Source organism: Anguilla anguilla, chromosome 16 (assembly GCF_013347855.1).
Source record: "Anguilla anguilla isolate fAngAng1 chromosome 16, fAngAng1.pri, whole genome shotgun sequence".
Lineage (NCBI taxonomy): Eukaryota > Metazoa > Chordata > Actinopteri > Anguilliformes > Anguillidae > Anguilla > Anguilla anguilla.
This window is the reverse complement of record NC_049216.1, coordinates 8767010-8787462: the sequence shown is the minus strand read 5'-3', so window position 1 is coordinate 8787462 and position 20453 is coordinate 8767010. Positions and strand designations below refer to the sequence as shown.

At 48.6% G+C, this 20453-nt stretch overlaps 1 protein-coding gene across 4 annotated transcripts in view; it reads left to right on the top strand.

Annotated features, from left to right (window-relative positions):
- Nucleotides 1-20453, top strand: part of tead1a (TEA domain family member 1a) — an 83454-nt gene that overhangs the window by 56773 nt on the left and 6228 nt on the right. For 2 of the 4 annotated variants that reach the window (XM_035395866.1, XM_035395869.1), the window contains 8 exons: nt 2104-2168; nt 4821-4883; nt 9904-9915; nt 11107-11241; nt 11545-11591; nt 12363-12424; nt 12700-12824; nt 16514-16687. In XM_035395866.1, coding sequence (XP_035251757.1) covers nt 2104-2168; nt 4821-4883; nt 9904-9915; nt 11107-11241; nt 11545-11591; nt 12363-12424; nt 12700-12824; nt 16514-16687 — 683 coding nt within the window. Of the gene's footprint in view, nt 1-2103; nt 2169-4663; nt 4727-4820; nt 4884-9903; nt 9916-11106; nt 11242-11544; nt 11592-12362; nt 12425-12699; nt 12825-16513; nt 16688-20453 lie in introns of all 4 variants that reach the window. The other 2 variants (XM_035395867.1, XM_035395868.1) reach the window with 2 other exon arrangements.

Genomic DNA, 20453 nt, shown 5'->3' with positions numbered 1-20453 from the left:
TGATTTTTTTCGGGAGAGCAACGCTTTCTTTCCGTTTGAACATGGCATGTAAAGCATATAAAATCATGCCGTGCAGTCAGACAGGCTGCAGCTGAGGGCAGCTAAAGGGTTAAGTGTGAAAGTGTTTCCGGACGGACGGCCTGTCCGTTCTGGGGTCACGCCCTTTGGGTTAGCGCCTCTGTCCTTTAGGCCAGTGCTTCAGTTGCTCTGCTTTAGCTCAGAGTTAATGTAGCAGTGTGCACAGAGCTTTAGCTCAGAGTTAGCGTAGCAGTGTACACAGAGCTTTAGCTCAGAGTTAATGTAGCAGTGTGCACAGAGCTTTAGCACAGAGTTAGCGTAGCAGTGTACGCAGAGCTTTAACACAGAGTTAGCGTAGCAGTGTACGCAGAGCTTTAGCACAGAGTTAGCGTAGCAGTGTGCACAGAGCTTTAGCTCAGAGTTAATGTAGTAGTGTGTGCAAGGCTTTAGTACAGAGTTAGCATAGCAGTGAGTGCCTTAGAAATTGAAATGTTGGTTTTTCCATGCCAGTAAAAAAATTAGAATTGAAATGGAAAGAGATGGTGAGAGACCATGATAGAGAGTGAGAGACTGTGTGTGTGTGTGTGAGAGAGAGAGAGAGAGAGAGAGAGGAGAGATTGAGTGAGTGAGTGAGTGACAGAGAGAGAGAGGTGCCGTTTGGGCTGCTGTTGCGGCTAATAGCATTAGCGAGGGAAGCGGCTCACAGACCGGCCTGCCTTTCATCTGACACACCTGATATCTGAGTGCACTCCCAGGGTCCTCAGCAGGTGGGGATCCGCACCCCCCCACCCCCTCACCCCCTCACCCCCCACTCGCCAAACAAACAACAGACAAGACGGGTCGCCGACACCGCCGCCCTCGCAGACCCCCCCCCCCCCCGAACGCCATGGCGGCGGCCAACAGAGACGCCTTAAAACCCTGCGCCCCCTCGAGTCCCCCGCGTCCCGCCGGTCTCGCCCCCCCGTTCAGGACCGGTTCCGACCGGACCGGGAGCCGCCGGGGACGCGGGCTGTTTGTACACAGGCCCCCTCTCGGCCCGGCCGGGGCACCGCACGCATGCTAAAGGCACCGCACGCATGCTAAAGGCACCACCATCGCCCGCACAGGAAAATAATGTTTGTTACATTAAGTGGAAATGGGGGGGGGGCGAAGGGGGGAGGCGAGTGGGGGGGGGGGGGGAGGGGGGGGCTAAGGCTCTATGGTAACCGCTGCTTACAGCTGGGCACATAATTAGGACGTCTCCTTACCTACAATCTGCATAATAGTTTCGGGGTGGCGGTATGTTATTAACACATGAAAAGGCTAAGCAGGGGTCATTGTGCGGCGTCTGGGCGGGGGGCGGAGGGAGCGGCGGGGCGGGAGAATGTTTGGAGCCCCCCGTTAATGGGGGAAGCGACAACAAAGCCGGGGGGCTTTAATTACGAGCCGGCGCGAACGCCGCCGGTGCTAAATTAGCGCGTTTCCGCTTTCGCCTCCTCTCTCCCCCCCCCCCCCACCCCCCCCCCGTAGCAGTCGGAATGCCGGGATCCTCCCACCCCCACCCCCCGTTCCCTTTGAGTCGAGCTTTGTGTGGAGGTGGAGGGTGGGGGGAGGGTGTGTGTTGTGTGTGGGGAGGCGAATGGGAAATAAATTAGATTCCGTGCAAAAGGTTGCGTACAAAAAAAACCCGCCTTTTGTGATGGTAACACTTGTTGCTTTTATATTCAAATGCGGTTTTTTTTTGTTGTTTTGTTGTTTGTTGAAATGTATACGTCTGGATATGCAAATGCAATTTGGGGCGAAGTTATTAAGGAGCGCGGCGGCGGCTCTGCCGGAACAAGCGGGGCGCATTCGCGGCCCGGCTAATGTGATGTAAATATATTTCCTCTCGGCTTTTCAGAAGCCGCCGGACTTTTCATTCTTTGTAAAAAAAAAGAAAAGAAAAAAAAGACATTTGAAAAGGGATACAGACTCCGGCATCGGGCGTAAAATTTTTTAAAAACGCATCGCCGCGTCGAGGCGAGCCTGAAAAGCCGAAGAGCGGGTAATTGTTCGCCGTCTAACGCGCCGTCTTCCCCGCGTGTGTGTGTTTCTCTCTTTCCAAAGGTCGGAACGAGTTGATAGCCCGGTACATCAAGCTGCGCACGGGGAAGACCCGGACGAGGAAGCAGGTAAGAGAGCCACGCGGGAAACACCTGCACCTGCTTTTTAACGAGCCGCCGCCGCCGCCGCCGGCGCAGTACCCCTCCGGTTCCTCTGGGGCGGCGCTCTTCCGCTGTCGTCACCCCGTAGGAAAAAAGCGAAACGCCAAAAAAAAAAAACGTTTTCCGAAACGCCATCGTCAGACTGAAAGGGGGGGGGCAGCTCGGGAAAATTTTTTTTTGCCTACGCGAGGCTCGGAAGCTAGGGTTCGCTTTTCGTGATTACAGGACCGCGCGCGCCGCCGTCTGAGAAACCTCTCCGCGAACGACGGGAGGGCGCCCCCTAGAGGAAGCGAGGCTTAGGTGTCCGCGGGCGGATTCTGTATTTTCACCAGAAGCTCAGCTCCTGCGCCCCCCCCCCCCCCCCCTCCGTCCTCCCCAGCCCTTAACTGTGGGGAGGTTCTGGTTGCCAACCGGGGGTGGAAAATTCAATTCAATTCCATTCTATTTGTAGAGGGCTTTTTTTTTTTTTTACAGAGAACTGTCACAAAGACGCTTCGCAGAGCAGCGAGGCAAGGGGCAGAGCAAACACAGCAAACGCCAGGCCTGAACCCCCAAATAGCAGGCATAAAAAGAAAACGAAAACTCCCAGTGGGGAGAAAAACCTTCAAACAAAAAAAATCCAGGTTCAGAAAGTAGAAGTCCCCCCCCCCCCCCCTCCAGTATTTTGGTCCAATCACCTGGATTGGCTAATTGGCACAATTCTTCAGCCAGATCTCGTTAGCGCAGTCAGCTGGCCGAGTTTATGTCTGAAAGCTTGTGCGGGGCTTCACGCAGCTCTCAGGTGGGGGAAGCTTTCTGACACCTGCGAATCAAATACATACACACACACGTTTTGTTTTTCCCACTTTTTTCCACAATTTTCTCAATTCACGATTCACTTTGTCATTAGTGAATGACACAATGACACTTTGTCATCAAGAATGAATTTTTCCCAGATAGCTGACTAAGTGGCTTATTTTATGTGATATATAATATAATATAAGAACAGAAGCAATGACAGACACTGAGAAGGGTATAGAAATCATGAAAATATGTAGTTCCGTATATAATTCATGTATATTTTACATACATGTAATATAAGTATATATTTTTTTTTTTTTTCCTATTGCTGTCTCATGGGTTGTCTGATCTCATGCAGATGCCCCAGTAGGACTGGAACAGTACCATATTGTTCAGTCCGCGTTGTTCTCATTAAAGATTTTATTGCATTAGTGAAACCGGGCCGTTAAGACTAGACGTTGCTGTTGTATTGAGCTAGGGCCCGCAGATTGTTATTCGTTGAAAGGTTTATTTATTTAAATGTCGAACTGTACCCGTTTCACCGGGCGAGCGAAGCAGCTTTAACCCTGTCCTGCTCATGCGCTGACCCGTCGTGCCATAAAAAGGTGTGAACTAAAATATAGCGCGTTGTAAAGAGACGCTATGCTAGATAATCTAAAATAACTTATTGTGATACTGTGTGCCGTACTGTGTTAGTCTTACAGACCCCTAGACCTGCATTTTGCAACAATTATTATGAAGCTGTTTGCTAACCAGTCACGCTTATTCTAGTTTATTTTCAAAGGCGAGTTTTCTGATCGCTAGTTCACGCTGTAGAACTTACAGTATATCTACTGTGGTTATATGTGGTGCAAGTCATCACATGAGTAGTTGGTTAAATTGTCACATGTTTATCCTTTGGAAATTATATTTAACAAAATGGTTTTTTATGTTAGAATATGTTTTTAAAAAACTGCTGGAAGATGTATAAATTTTTAGCACTCTGGTAAAGACCAACCGCGTGAGAACTGACCGTGTTTTGGGGACGTGTTCAGTGGGGGGGGCGGGGAATAGGCCGATAACACGCTGCTCCCAGGTGCCAGTCAGTGCGCACGAGGGCCCGCGATTGGTCCAAATGAGGCGAGGAGAGCGGAGCGGGAACAGGGGGGCGGACCTCCCTCCCGGACCCTAGCTCTCTCGCACCTTATCGCGCCCAGTACCGCGAATCGGACCCCGGAATGTTCCGGAGGCGGCGTCCGGTCCGCGCGGTGGCGACGCGCGCGACAGACCGAACGAACGAACGAACGAACGGCCGGCCCGGCTGGAGGAGAGCAGACCGCGCGATTCTCATTCCGCGCACAGAGGCCTCCGCCCGCGCCGCCCCGCGCCGCGCCGAGCCGCTGCGGCGGGAGAGAGAGAGAGCCGCCGCCGTCCTTAATCACCTCACTTAGCGGTGAGGACGAGCGCGGCGGTGCGCCGGCGGCCCGAAAAGCCGCGCGCGTGGCTGGGAATGCTCTCCGGCCCACTAGCCCAATCTGCCTGAAGAGGCCCCCGATTCCCTCAAGTGCTCCTAACAAAACCCGTGTAATTCTGTCTGTGCCTTGCTTTTGTTTTGTTTTTATTTATTATTTATTTATATTCTTTTGTGTTTTTGTGTTTTTTTTTTTTTTGTTTCCTTTCGCAAAATTTGAAAAAAAATGGAGGTGTCTAGTCACATACAGGTCTTAGCTCGGAAGAAAGTTCGAGAAATCCAGGCGGCCATCAAGGTAGGTCTGGCTTTGCCCAGTCGCAAAGGGGGGGCTTTTCATCGCCATGGTTACAGGCTATTCCTTTGTCTTCCTCCCTCCCCCTACCCCGCAGGTGTCTAGTCACATTCAGGTTCTTGCCAGAAGGAAATCTCGAGAGTTTCATTCCAAGCTAAAGGTATGCGCTTTTCTGCTTCTGGGCTTGTGGTTGCTATGCGTTTGCTACTTCCTGTTTCCCATGGTTACAGAAGTGAATGCCTGGGTCTGCCATTCCCGTAACCTAGATTCCTGTCATGTGACCGTCCTCTCAGCATTCTAATACCCCCCCCCCCCACCACCTTCCCCTTATTGTGCCCCTCCTCCCCTCACCGCCCCCCACTGTCCCCCAGCCCCCACCCTCTCTGCTTTTGAGCAGGAGTTTGTTTTTATCTCTTTCTTCTTATTGACCAACAAGTACGTTTGCTTTGAGCTGAACATGAAGGATCCATATGCAAGCTCTTTTGATCTTCTGGTTTTTTAAAAAAGGCCATTGTTCATATCCATCAAGTGCTCTCAAAGCAAATTTGAAGCAAAGACGAAAAAATGAATATGGATGCTATTTATTATAATGTTCTCTGGGGAGCAAACAGAGAGAATATCACAAATCTGTTTGAGTGCTACAAGTAGGAATGAGCACTTGCATCATGAACAGACCCTTCTTCTGGTGCCTCTGTTCATCTCAAAGTCAATTTTTCAAGATTCACTTCATGGTGGTATTCTAACATGGATCAAGTATGTCATTGCTTAAAACTTTGTTTTGAAATAAACCAAATTTTCCTCAAAAAAATGCTCAAAACAAATGATACTTGGGTACTTTGGAATGGCTTGCCTCATGTTTGATTGGCTTGATGTGACGAAACAGACTGTCTACTGGTTTGCTTTCCTGTACAGTAGGAGCGTGTGGGGGTTATGGGTAAATTGGGCTGCATGCTGGCAAGATGCATTGGCTGTTGGTGAGTGGCTGAGAGCTGGAGTTCAGAGGTCATAGGTCAAAGGTCAGGACGTGCATCCTGCATTTAAACTGGCTGAGCTATATATCGGAGGCTTCAGATTCGGCCTGGGAGGGACTGACTTTTTTTTTTTTTTTCTTTCTTCTTCGCTCTCGTTTTAATCTGGTCTTCCTTCCTTCGCTCGGCTGCTGCGCGTAGACCCCGTCAGGACAGACACGCGGCTCAGGCACCTCCCCCTGCTCTGTGTCCCGTCATCACCCTCTCTTTCCATTCAGTAACTAACGGGCTGCCGATCGCTTCCCTCCCGCTGCGTTAGCGAAAGTGTCCGAGTTTGCCCGCCATCGCAAGGCTAGTTGAGAACATCTATGAAATGCGCATTGAGACTTGTATTTGATGTGTCTTTACACACACACACACACACTGACACGGTGCCCTCCATAGTTATTCACACCCTTGATAAAGATTAGTAAAGAAGGCTGTATAAAATAAACGATAAAATAAACAATACAGGTTACAAGCTAAAAAATGGGGGGGAGGCAGCTCATCTTGGATGGGTCCCATTTTCTCATCCTGGATGGGGCCCATTTTCTCATCCTGGCTGGGCCCCATTTTCTCATCCTGGATGGACCCATTTTCTCATCCTGGCTGGGCCCCATTTTCTCATCCTGGATGGGCCCCATTTTCTCATCTTGGATAGACCCCATGGTTTTTTTCCCCCCCAAAGAGATGTCACAAATCATGTCACAAGCACACCCTTAATAATTATTTAAAACAAAATCCAATGTGGCTTCCCTTGTCTCCCCATTTACTGGGGTGTGAAATTTGCGGTTCGCACACTTGTAAAATCTAAAGAACTATTAGCCTTAGGAGGAACAAGACAAATTGATGTTGGGCCATCGCAAGGCAGAAAACGGTTACAAATAAAATACAAATTTTTTATTTTTATTTTTTAAACGAAACATACTACTTTCCACTGCTATGGCAGTGATTCTCTTTAAGGTCATTGGAACAGCGGCAGATCTGCCTGGCACTGGAGCATCTTGCCGCCAGGAACAGGCAGATGGTTTGGGAGGAAAGTGGAAAGACCACCCAGTCCACATCAGCAACGTACATCGGATGCCACCTCTATGCAAATAAGGCTTTGGGAGGGTTGCCAGAAATGAATCCTCTACTGAGGGAAATCAACTCAGATCAGCTTCTGGAGTTGGGGAGACATTGTTGTAACTGGGTGTTGCGGTCCGATGAGACCACAGTTCAGCTTTTTGACCTTGTACACCAGCGGTGGGTTTGGTGTCCAAAGAAGGGCGCTTTTGTTGTCATGCATAAGACCGTCGTACCTACAGTGAAATATTGCGGTGGACCTCTGATTTTATTGGGTGGTTTTGCATCTGGTCATGCCGGAGCTGTTGATAACGTCAGGGTAACCATTAACTTTATGGACAGAAAAACCTGAAGCTCGAAGGCTGGCACAAACACAAAAAAACGAAGCTCAAACTCGGTCACGAACGGATCTTTCTGCAAGACGGTACTCCTAAGCACGCCTCAGAATCAACCAGGAAATGCTTATGACCGACCGCAGAGTTGCTGTTTTGCGATGGCCGTCTCCAGACCTGAAGCCGATCTAAAATCTGCGGTTTGATCTGAGGAGGGCAGTCCACAAGCACAGCCCAAAGGGCCTCAGGGACGTGGAAAGATTCTGTATGGAGGAACGGCCAAAGATCTCCCAATATGGTCACCAAGCAATGAAACACTAGAGGAAACCACCCAGTATTGTTATTTATGAAGGGAGGGTGCACAATGTACTGAAAATGGGGTCTGTGGATATTTGTGGAACTTGTTTTTTCTTGGGAAATAAATGTATACTTTGGGAACAGTGTTTTTTTGTTTTTTTGATTGCACTGAATAATAATTAAAGTGGAATAGTTAAAACATTGAGAATTAAAATATAACAGTGTATTATTTGTTTAATACAGTTTTTTTTATCAGGGTGTGAATAATATTGAAGGGCAGTGTATCCGTGTGTGTGCACGCACGCAAGAGCGTGTGTGTGCGCATTCGTGTGTGTGTGTGTGTGTCTGTACTTCTCAGAAAAGAAAAACGTGCGAGTAGGGCCTGAAACCTTCTATGACAGGTTTTTGAGTTTTTTTTATTTTATTATTAAGGTCAGTCTGGATTACATGGAACTTTAAAAATCGTAAGGTTTCTCTCAGTGTTTTTCAGGTTAGTACACCTCCCAGTGTAGTCTATAGATTACAGTACTGACTGCCCATCAGTCTCTGTGGGCAGAGCCGAAAGGAACGCCTGCCCTCACCTACAGCCAATCAGAGATCAGGGATCAGGGATGGGGAGGAGTTTAAGCCCAACTTCCTCCGTCTGCCGGGAGCTCTGCTGTGGAGCTGCTCCTGTGACTCGTGTCCACCGCGCAGTTCCCATGAGCACCGGAACGAGTCTCTGTGGCGGCTCCTTTCAGCTTAGCGACGGGCTCCACAGTCTGCCACTGAATGCTGCCTGCGTCTGGCAGGCCAGAATGATTGGCTGTAGCGCCACCTGGTGGGAGGAGGATTTAATCAGCAGAGTTGTCACAACCTGACCTGGGTCAAATAATATTTTAAAACACTTCTCACCCCATTAGATGCCAACACATTTCCGGACCATTAAATAAACTATTTATTTTCACCATTTCTCACGACCAAATTCCGTCAAATACCTTTTTAATATGTTTATATTGGATATTATCTGGGATGTGGTGTGCTTTTAAATTTACCAAATGTTAAAGCATTTAAAATATTTTTTGACACAGGTCTGGTCTCAACATACAAGAATAATGGTGTGATGTGGAAGAGTCTAAATACAGGAGAAAATGCAAAATGCAGAAATGGTGGACAAATACTTGTTTTACAAAAAGGTCTTGCTGATACAATCTAATACAATTTATTGGACAAACAGTCCAGCACTCCCAAATATTCTTCAAATTCCCCCAGTAGCTGACTTTGCTGATCTACTGTGCGTCGTGCATATATGACCCTGCTGACTTGGTGTACTTTAAAGGAAACTTTGTAACGTGTGTAAGTGTCCGTGATTTGATCTGGACTCCGGTAGTACAAAAACAATCCACTGGTTTCAAAAAAAAAAAAAAAGATTGAGTCCTTTGCAAATAAAAATTGGCTTATTAAAAATTTGCAAGAAGGACAAAGAGCAAGGAAATGTAGGCCTAAAATTGGGTCGAATATATCGAGTTACTAATGTAATAAACCGAAGCATTATGTATGGGGTAGCGTGCTCATGTATCCCTGGCATTAACAGTGCACTGCTATTCAATTTTCCAATTACAACCATTTTCCAGAGTACAGTCAAGTCCAGTGAATCAGCAAAGAAGAATGCCCTTTGTCAAATCAATGTCATTTATTTTTCATTTTCAAACAATCGAATTTTCTGAGCACCATACACCTGAACCTAGATCGCATTGGATATTTCGTATATATATTTTTCCAAAGATTTATCAGGAAATTTTACAAGGTGGATAAATGGATAGCTGGTAATGTTGGGGGTTTAGAAATATTGTAATTTAAATGTAATCTTTTAAATTGAGTTGTCGCAGAGTGGGATGACTTGCTTGTTGGAGTACAGTCACATTCTCAAAGTCCAGAAATATTTGCAAGGCCAGCCGTATAAAAGACGTTTTGAAAACCGTAAGAAATATGCGGCATTTTGGTCAATGTAATGTATTAATCACCTAGTGTCTCTTGATGTAGATGCTGTAGCTGATCATTTTTGTTCAATTTGAATTTAATACTTCAAATATGTATGGTGTGAGATCACAAACATGTTATTGGAATGTTAATAACCGAACATTCCAATGCTGATGTAACAACCACTACTGGTACATGAAAGCGATTCTTTCATGAGTTCTAGAATGCTGACTTATGATTTTGAAAAAGCATTCCAAAACACCTGCTCTTCAAAGGGTTAAACCAGTGGAGAAGGATGACAAACTATTTTTTGGGGCGAGTGTGTCGGCAGATATATCTGGACTTAACAGCATGTGGCCATAGGCGCAGTAGCGGCCGGCCGGCAGCCCTGCTGTGGGAAGCGGCCGTCCTGTTTCAGAAGGACGTGCGCCCGGTCGCCATTTTGGCTCCGGCGCCAGTACCGCCCCAAGGGGCCAAAGAGGCTGTGCGATTACAACCAATCTTGTTTGTTTGCATCCAGGTCACAAGCATGGTAAGTAGCCGTAACCACCACCCCCACCCTCCGGCCTGTGCTCCCCTGGCTGCGCTTCAGCCTCCGCCCCCCCCCCCCCCCCCCCCCCGCCCCCCCCCTCCGGCTGCTAGCCCTGCTCGGTGTTTCCTAGCGTAGCGCTTCCCAGCCCCAGGGGGCTCCTCGCGCCCGGCGAGCTCCGCGCTCCGCTTCGCCCACCCGCTCATTCTCAGCACGCAGCCTCCCGCCAGCATGCCCCGCCCCGTCCCGCCCCTCCTCGCCCCGGCGTTTGCCCGTCGGGGCGCTCACTCCCCCCCCCCCCCCCCCCCCCCCCCCACACGCCCGCCCCCCGGGCAGCTCGCTCTAAATGTTTCTGGAAACATCTAGGGCCGCCCGCTTGCTCCGCCGCGCGTCGGCTGGGGGAAACTCGGCGACGGGTTCTTCGCGCTGTTGTGCCCAATCAAAATTCCGCTCGAGGAAGAAATCCATCCCTCGCCCCAACAACAAGGGAAAAAAAAAAAAAGAAGGATGTTGTTCTACATCCCGTGCAGACGTTTCAGCCGCAAGGCTTTATCCTGCACACTCCAACCCTTTTTAATGGGTTTGCAGCAGCCACAAGTGCGTAGACCCACTGAGCGGGCGATTGTGTGGGCCCACGGTCCCGCCAGCGGTCCGACCGAACAATGACACAGAAATGCCTTTAGGAGCCTTTAGCTAATATGCGGATACGCTTGCATCAGGCAATCCCTGAGCATAACGTCAGCCTCCGGATAGCTGAATGAGAGCTCGGAAACGGCAGCCTCCTCGAGGTTCTGCCGTGAATTGGAAACGCTCGCATAAAGAGTTGGGTCCCGTGGCGGGACGCGCTAGCGTGTGCTTCAACCGAGCTTTCGCTTCACTTCGCCCGCAGTAGCTTTGGAACTCGTTCTGTGCGGGCCGCAGTGCACGCTGGGATAGCGCGAAAGAATTCCATTCTTTTGCGGCCCGACGCCGCATTCCTTTCAGGGGCAGTGAAAGGTTTTAATGGGCGAGGCGATGGCATTCTCTCCTTTTTAATTTGCTCGCGGGCCCGACCGTGCGAGGCGCCTTTGTGCGAGTTCCCGCCGCCGCCGCCGCCGTGTTTTTGTGCCGCCCCTCTCGAGCGCGCTCGCCCGCCCGCCCCGCCCGCCCCCTCCCGCGCGCGCTAAAGCCTCCCCGTGTCGAATGCCGTTGAAGGACCAGACCGTGAAGGACAAGGCGCTCCAGAGCATGGCCTCCATGTCGTCGGCGCAGATCGTCTCGGCCACCGCCATCCACAACAAGCTGGGCCTGCCGGGCCTCCCGCGGCCCGCCTTCAGCGGAGCCACCGGGGTAAGGAGGCCGCCCGCCGCCGCCCGCCGCCGCCGTCGCCAACCGCTAACCGCTAAGCAAATCCCGTTTCACACCGCCGGGGTCCAGAGAGCTGGCCTCGTCTGATTAGGGGAGCGAGGGGGGGGGGGAAACGAATGTTAGTCACGATAAACGCGCGCCAGCCGCGCCGTCTCCACACGTTAAACGCCACGGCTGATTGGGAGGCTCGTTTGTAGAGCTCGTTTGTGTCGAACGAGGGTTAGCGGTAACATATCGGAATATCGTTTTATGGAGGCGCTGTTCACTTACTAATCTGTTCTCCAGTTCTGGCAGGGCATGATAACGGCGGGCCAGCCTGGATCGTCTCAAGAGTAAGTAGGGCTTCTAGAATGTTCCGCCGTCCAATCCTTGTGTCGTTTCCGTGTGACGGATGATGGAGGGGCCTGTCTTGTATTTTTAAAAATAGGCTTGTTGAGGTGTTCGGTTTAACCACTTTGATGCGGTGCACATTAAAAAAACATAAATATAACAATAAGTACACAAATAAAAGTTGATTTGCAGAGCTTTAATGTAGATGTTATTAAGCACATTTATATTACATTCATGTAATACTCAACACAGATATAGCCAGTTCTCCTCGATTAGGCAGTGAGTGATTCATTTACATAACAATATTGTGCACACTTTATCAACATTATTTAAAATTGTGGACTCTTCACTCTCCACATGCACACTGTTCATAGCAAAGGTTTTGTCATTTAAATGATCTTGAAGTGCATGTTTTGTTAAAGCCTTCATTGCATGTTGTGCTGAAATCTAACGCGGTGGTTAACAGAGCGGTGTGTAATTTTTTTGTTAAGTGTACTCAGTGATTCAAATGGATTTTAAAAAACCTTTGCTTATTATTTAACCTCCCTAACATGACATGAAGAAGGAGCTGTGTGTTTACCTGTGAAAGGATTATTTAGATTGTTAATAAAGAAAAATTAATGAAACCAAGCTGAGACCAATGTCTAATCAGTTTAAAGGAAAATTCTTATACCGGTAATACAGATACCATTGTTCCCCTGTTGCACGCCACCAGTAAAGTCCTCAGCCTGCTGTGCTTCTAGGCCTGAACGCTCTCTTCCCTCCCATTCCAGCATCAAGCCATTTGCCCAGCAAGCCTATCCCATCCAGCCTCCCGTCACAACAGCGATTTCAGGTGAGGGCTAACTTTCATCTGAATTTCTTCACCTATCTGTATTGCAATTCCAGTATCTTGACAGGGATGTGCATCCGTGACATTGGTTGGCGTATCTTTTTTCCGTTTATTAATTTCAGGGATTCCAGCCTGCTTTAAAGCTAATGATTCTTCATTGTAATTATTTATTGGGATTTGGTGATAGGGGAGTGTTAAATATTAGGGGAATAGACAGGTTTACAGTGCGGACGGTATGCTGAATTAAATTTTTTTTGGTGGGGGGTGGGGCCCTTTAGGTTATGAGCCCCCGACAGCTCCTACACCCACCGTCCCGGCCTGGCAGGGCCGCTCCATCGGGACGTCCAAACTGAGGCTGGTGGAGTTCTCCGCCTTCTTGGAGCAGCAGCGAGACCCCGACTCTGTGAGTACAGTGACCCCCCCAAGTCACCCCCCCATCCCACCCCGCCCCCCCAGGCCAGGCTTCTGTCCCCCATCCCCAGGCATACAGCTGCAGCTCCAGTACAGCACTGTGCATGAATCACACCTGGAGGTACGCCTGGATGGATTGATTCTTCAATAGCCCTGTTTAGCCCTGGGTTGTAGGTATAAAGCCAAGCTGGAGCTATCCGCCGCAAGAACTAAAATGGTTCCCAGAGAACTAGTTTGTGTTTGTTTTCCCGCCCTACCTCTAGAACCGTGTACATTATGCACAGTTGGTCTGTGGCCAAGAATTGCATCAAGATATTTACTGCTCCGTCTATGTGAGACACTCATATTGTGGCCTTAGATTTTTTTGGATTCCTGCTTCAGTTTTTTACTTTTTCCTGCCACTGTTTAGCTGACTGGTCTATGCCCAGTCCAGCTAAATACAAAGAGATCTTGTCTTTGCATACAAAGTTTATTTCTCTGGCAGTGCTTAAAGCACTAACGTTACTGGTCATACAGATATATGCTGCTGCAGGTAAATGCTCACTTACTGGTGATCATGTCATATTTGTGTTTATGTTCGGTAATTGTGTACTAAATTTGTAACTTTAAATATTTGTACCCAACGCTAGCGCTACTGCTGGCGAGTTGCTACCTCTCGTGCTGTACGGCGGGAATTGGCGGGAACAGCATCGCTATTCTCGGGGCCCGCTACCGGAACGGTAGTGACAAAATTGAAGTACAGCTCTCATAACGCGGGCCATTGTCCGTCTGAGGAGAGTAGCCGCCGGGTCCTGCGGATTTAACGTTAATAATGATGAAACGCAATAAAGACCGAGCGGCTCGGTGCGCGGGTTGCGATAGGAGCGTTTTTCATGTTCGCGCGGTACGTTTTTTTTAATCGCAGAAGCCACGGTATTGTCTCACTTTGCGGCCCCGTCGAGGCTGGGAGTTTTATCGATCTTTCTCTGACGGTTGCGGAGGCGATCGCGGAAGGCGGAGAACCTCTGCTATTAGTACCTGGGAGGAAAAATTATGGAGAATAGAGAGAGCCCAGTTAAGAAAAATATGTCTTTGTCCTAAAAGATACTGTATATATATATATATATGCATGCATACATGCCATGCATACCATACATTACATACAGTGCATACATACATACATACATACATGCAGTACTTCACAAAAGACAGAGGCCACCCTTTTTTTTTTTACTTTCCAGTTTATTTTTCAGTGTCAGCAGGCATGTATCTAACAAAAGATTACACAAAAACCTCCACAGCCGTGTACAATATCACAATAGCAGGTCTTTTGGTATTCACCGTGTCCACCCTTTGCCTTTATTACAGCTGGCATTCTTTTCGGGAGACTTGCTTTGAGTTTTTTCGAGGAGATCTGCGGGTGTGTTTTGCCACACGCTTCTTGTAAACACCGCCGAAGTTCAGTCTTGGAAGTCGGTTGCATTTTCTACTTCTCTCGTTCCGAGCAATCCCAGACACGTTCAGTGACGTTGAGGTCAGGACTCTGGGGTGGCCAGTCCATTGTTCAGAGAACCCCCCAGTAGCTTGATCTTCTTAGCAGTGTGCTTGGGGGTCATTGTCTGGCTGTAGAAAGAATTTGCTCCCAATCAGACGTTGTCCAGAGGGCACTGCATGATATGTTAAGACCTGTTTGTAGGGTTACTGCATGATATGTTACGTTTAAAGATTTGTTCGTATTTATCAGCATTCATGATGCCTTCAGTCAAAACCAAATCACCAACTGCAGGTTTTTTTTTTATACAACCCCAAACTTGCACTGATCCTCCACCATGCTCGGCTGGTGGTTGTAGACCTGGTTCTGAGAGTCTTTCGTTGCTTTGGAGGTGCACACACTGCCGTCTCTTACTTATGAAAATGTAGACCCAACGGTCCACGAAACCTTACTCCGCATCTCGGGTGCGCAGTTTCGCTGTGCTGGTGCAGATTTCCTTGTCTTTTGTTTTATTCCCTTTTCTCAGCGGTGGCTTTTTGACAGCCACGCGCGTCCTTTCAGACCCACAGCATTGAGTTCTGTTCTCACAGCGGAACGATTTGACGGAAACACCTGTGGATTTATTCAGACGGAGCTTGATTTTTTAAAAAACTTTTCCCCCTTTCTCTCAAAGATAAAATCTTTAAGTACTGTCACTGTGATGGTGATGATGTCAGTGGTCTACCAGTTCTTGCACAGAGGAGTCCCATTTTCATCTTGTAATAATCTTTTGAACTCCATTTTTGGAAACTCCTGGTTTTTTTGTTTTTTTTTTGTTTGTTTGTTTGTTTGTTTTTTTTCCCTTTGACATTCACCGACCTAATGCAGTTGAATTATATCATGTCTGATCTCCTCAGCAATATGCCCTTCAGCCATTTTAGATGCACATGTCAAGGAAGTCTTCAAGGCAGCGAAGGTGTGTTTGGGTGGCTGTTTGTCTGAATGTTAGTTAGCTTTGGAGGCAAAGGGCTCTAACGTAGCCTCGCTGACGCTTTCGGTAACGACTTTCGTTGGGAGAACACGGCTGCGACTCGTTTGTCGATTGGAAGGATGGGAGACGTAAAGTTGTGGCGCGGCGCGCAGACGAAAGTGGACTAATACTGATTTGATATCATTTGTAGTGGTGGTGGAGGCTTTTCCTGCAAATTTCTGTCAAATGTATGTTTCCTTCGTTATCGTCTGATACTGGGGAAAAAAAAAACGTTGCGTTGAACGGCTGACCGGACCGGAAATCGAACGAAAGGGCGGTCTTTGACTTTTTGCGCATTACTGTACATTGATACAAACAATGCTAAGTGCTGAATTCAGGCCCGGGCCTTAGTGCATTTCCCACATAACTCGTCTCTGCGAGAACGAGAGACTTGCTTGGAAAAAAACGCACTTAAAGTGCACGTCTGAATTTGGCTGCTGGTCGGCGTGGTCATTTTTCCATTTTATCCACTTAGCTTGAATATTTATTTACTGCCTTGGCTCCTTATTTCGAACGTCGGTCTCTCCGTTTCTGACATTTCACCGGTGAGTCCTCCCCACTTTCGTACCAGCGCCGCATCGACATGCTTCACGGCCCCTGCTCTTCCGATTCCAAACGAATCTTTATCTGATTCAGACCCACAAGGTGGTTAATACACAGACGATTAACGCAGAGGAATCGTTTAACGGTATCTATATAGGACTTATATAGTTACGTATGATACTTATGTAGAACTATTAAGAATTTATATAGAATTCATCTCACAAGCTCTTTGTGAAGAGGGAACGCGCGCCAATCATCACCAATGCTGCACCTGCCCCGGCCGACTGGCCCCAGAACGTTCACCGCACGTCGGCTGAGGTCGCGGCCGTTGCTAAGCCAGTCAAAATGGGGGATAAACTGGTAGCCAGGTTAGCCGTTTAGCCTGGATCCTGGGGTTCCGGCGTATTTGTAACCCCTTTATAAATTTATAATTTTATAAAGGGGTTACATCTCACTTCAACGCACGGCCTCAAACTTTCGAATCCGCATTGACCGTCGAAGGAGGAAATGCTTTCACGATCGATTTTTTTGTTTTTGTTGTTGTTGTTGTTGTTGCTGCCGTTACCGTCCTGGTCCCCAGAATGAAAGAGTTCCCGCCGGCATTTCTGAGCGCCGTTTCTGAGCGCCTTCCTCTTCCTCTTCCTCTTTCCCCATCCAGTACAACAAGCATCTGTTCGTGCACATCGGCCAGACGAACCACTCCTACAACGACGCCCTGCTGGAGTCGGTGGACATCCGCCAGATCTACGACAAGTTCCCCGAGAAGAAGGGGGGGCTGAAGGAGCTGTTCGGCAAGGGCCCGCAGAACTCCTTCTTCCTCGTCAAGTTCTGGGTGAGCTTGGCCTCCTCGCGCAAGTGTGTGTGTGTGTGTGTGCGCGTGTGCGTGTGTGTGTACTTACAGGTGGTAGGTTAGTCGGTCAGCCTGTCGGTCAGTGTGAGTGAGAGATTGATGAAATATGTTGTATATCAGAAGAGGCTGTGTTCAAGTTTGTGTGTGCGCGAGCATTGGTGCATTGTTTGTGCTTATGATTTTTCATAAACCCAGTCTGGTAGCCATTGTAATTCATCACCAGAAACCCAGTGCGGTCATATAAATATTTTTATACACAAGACACTTGTGTTATTTTCTGTAAGGGGCGACATAGCTCAGGAGGTAAGACCGATTGTCTGGCAGTCGGAGGGTTGCCAGTTCAAACCGCGCACTGGGCATGTCGAAGTGTCCTTGAGCAAGACACCTAACCCCTAACTGCTCTGGCGAATGAGAGGCATCAATTGTAAAGCGCTTTGGATAAAAGCACTATATAAATGCAGTCCATTTACCATGTATAAATGCAGGTTCAGGAGACTGTGTGTGTGCACGTGTGTGTGTGTGTGTGTGTGTGCTCTTGTGCTTGTGTGTGTGTGTGTGCACGTGTGTGTGTGTGTGTGTGTGTGTGTGCGCTCTTGTGCTTGTGTGTGTGTGAGCGTGCGTGTGCGTGTGTGTGTGTGTGTGGGGTGTGTCATGTCCAGGCCTCGCTACACTTAAAGCAGTGCCGCTCGGGCAGTGTGAGCCTTTGTTTGAACACCTGCCTGCTGTCTGGCAGGAGCTAGGGATTGTGGGATAGAGGGGTGTCGCCTATTGCCCTCTGTTGATGGAAACACACTGTGTTCTCCCAGTCCAGCCTGAAACGTTTCAACTATTGTATGTGTATGTGTGTATATGCGTGTGTGTGTGTGTGTGTGTGTGTGTGTGTGTATATTTGTGCATGTATGTGTGCATATGCGTGTGTGTGTATGTGTATATTTTGTGTGTGTGTGTGTGTCTGTGAAGCCAGTGGTTCTGAATAACAATTATTTTGCATACCTTCTGTTCAGGCAGCCGGCAGAGCATCACACTCGCATTTTACGACCATCGCACGACGAGTGCCAATATTTCGCGAGCACCTTTTCGGTCACGTCTATTACCGAGACCAAAAATAGCAAGAGGCGGGTGATCAAAAGCACATCCGCAAAGGTGGGGAGGTGTCAGTGTGGGGTTAATTAAAAATGATATCCGTGTCAAAGGGGAGGCGTTGGGGAAGGGGAGCGTATTAACATGCGCCGACGTTATTTATTAGTCTGAAACCCTTTTTTGTGCTGTACGCCGATGAGCTGCCGGGCCCTTCTGGACCCCGCGCTGTATAGAAATCTGGAGGCCGCCCATTATCCGCCGTGAAGCGAAGAGAGCCGCGGCGTAGCGACCGCGGCGGACCCAGCGAAGCACCCGTAGCTTTATTTGGCGCGATCGGAGGCCGCCGCCGATCCGGGTTTAACAACGGGGCGACCCCGCCGCGAAACGCTCAGCCAGCTGTTCGTCGACAAAAGCGCTGGGGGGGGTGGGGGGGCTGCGAGACGGTCGTGCGCGGCGGGCCTTTTTGAAGCGCCGGCGCGGAATCTGAATTTCAAACGGAACCGGCCTTCCGTCCGTCACAACGGCGTCCTCCTGCACGTCGTCCGTAAATAGAGCCGGGCGGCGTCGTCCGGTGAAGCGGCTAAACGCGCGGGAGGGTGCACGCACCCGTTTTTACAGCAATATCGATCCCGGCATCCTTAGAATTTTTTAATACAAGTTGTTATTTATTTATGTATTTATTTACTTACTATTGTAAATTGTTATTGAAATTCAGACCTCGTTACGCCCGTGGTTATGTTTACTTGTCCGTTCAGGCGGGCCTGAGAAATGTAAAGGTTTGTAGTCTAAGGGAGGCTTCTTCATCGTAGTCTAAGAGAGGCTTCTTCATCGTAGTCTGACGGAGGCTTCTTCATCGTAGTCTAACGGAGGCTTCTTCATCGTAGTCTAACGGAGGCTTCTTCATCGTAGTCTAACGGAGGCTTCTTCATCGTAGTCTAACGGAGGCTTCTTCATCGTAGTCTAACGGAGGCTTCTTCATCGTAGTCTAACGGAGGCTTCTTCATCGTAGTCTAACGGAGGCTTCTTCATCGTAGTCTAACGGAGGCTTCTTCATCGTAGTCTAACGGAGGCTTCTTCATCGTAGTCTATTGGAGGCTTCTTCATCGTAGTCTAACGGAGGCTTCTTCATCGTAGTCTATTGGAGGCTTCTTCATCGTAGTCTAACGGAGGCTTCTTCATCGTAGTCTAACGGAGGCTTCTTCATCGTAGTCTAAGGGAGGCTTCTTCATCGTAGTCTAACGGAGGCTTCTTCATCGTAGTCTAACGGAGGCTTCTTCATCGTAGTCTAACGGAGGCTTCTTCATCGTAGTCTAACGGAGGCTTCTTCATCGTAGTCTAACGGAGGCTTCTTCATCGTAGTCTAACGGAGGCTTCTTCATCGTAGTCTAACGGAGGCTTCTTCATCGTAGTCTAACGGAGGCTTCTTCATCGTAGTCTAACGGAGGCTTCTTCATCGTAGTCTAACGGAGGCTTCTTCATCGTAGTCTAAGGGAGGCTTCTTCATCGTAGTCTATTGGAGGCTTCTTCATCGTAGTCTAAGGGAGGCTTCTTCATCGTAGTCTAAGGGAGGCTTCTTCATCGTAGTCTAACGGAGGCTTCTTCATCGTAGTCTAACGGAGGCTTCTTCATCGTAGTCTAAGGGAGGCTTCTTCATCGTAGTCTATTGGAGGCTTCTTCATCGTAGTCTAACGGAGGCTTCTTCATCGTAGTCTAACGGAGGCTTCTTCATCGTAGTCTAACGGAGGCTTCTTCATCGTAGTCTAACGGAGGCTTCTTCATCGTAGTCTAACGGAGGCTTCTTCATCGTAGTCTAACGGAGGCTTCTTCATCGTAGTCTAACGGAGGCTTCTTCATCGTAGTCTAACGGAGGCTTCTTCATCGTAGTCTAAAGGAGGCTTCTTCATCGTAGTCTAACGGAGGCTTCTTCATCGTAGTCTAACGGAGGCTTCTTCATCGTAGTCTAACGGAGGCTTCTTCATCGTACTGCGGTGAATTTAATGACGCTGTTACGTGCGGAGTACGGAGGACCTGCGCTGCTTCGAATGGGGCGCGGAGCACCTCTTAGCTCTGGGGAGGTTTCCGGGTTGTGAAGGGGGGAGGTGGCGGAGCGTCAGAGGCTCGGAATAGAAGCAGCGGCGGTGCGATGACGTGGCACAGAGAGCTAACCGCTCTTCACATCTTCTCTCCTTTATGTCGACCGGTTATTGTAGCAAACGTTCAGTTTTGGTGCATTTTAGTTTGCTGGTAATGTCTGGAGGACACGGCTGGGCTAGTTTTCAGAGACGCCACTAGAGGGTGCTGTTGCCTGAATGCGTATCGGAAAACACGTATGTGCTCTTCTTGGTTGTATGAGACTTCATGCCCCGTGCCCTTTGGTTTAAAGCTGCATAGAAAATCCATATTATTTTAAAGTTTTAGCGATGAGATGTGCGTGCAACTTTTAAAAATATTTCCTTCAAATTTGGTTGCACGCTCTAATTAGGGCCTTAACAGTTCAGGTTCACTAGATGAAGTCATATGAAACAAGCACTATCAGAAAAGTAGCACGGTTAATCCAAGAAAGCCTGAATTCATGATTTGGAAAGTTTTTGTCCAACATCTGCCGTAATGACCAGGGCCCCAAATATTTAAACTATTTCTGTATTTGTCTGGTGTAGAATGTGCAATT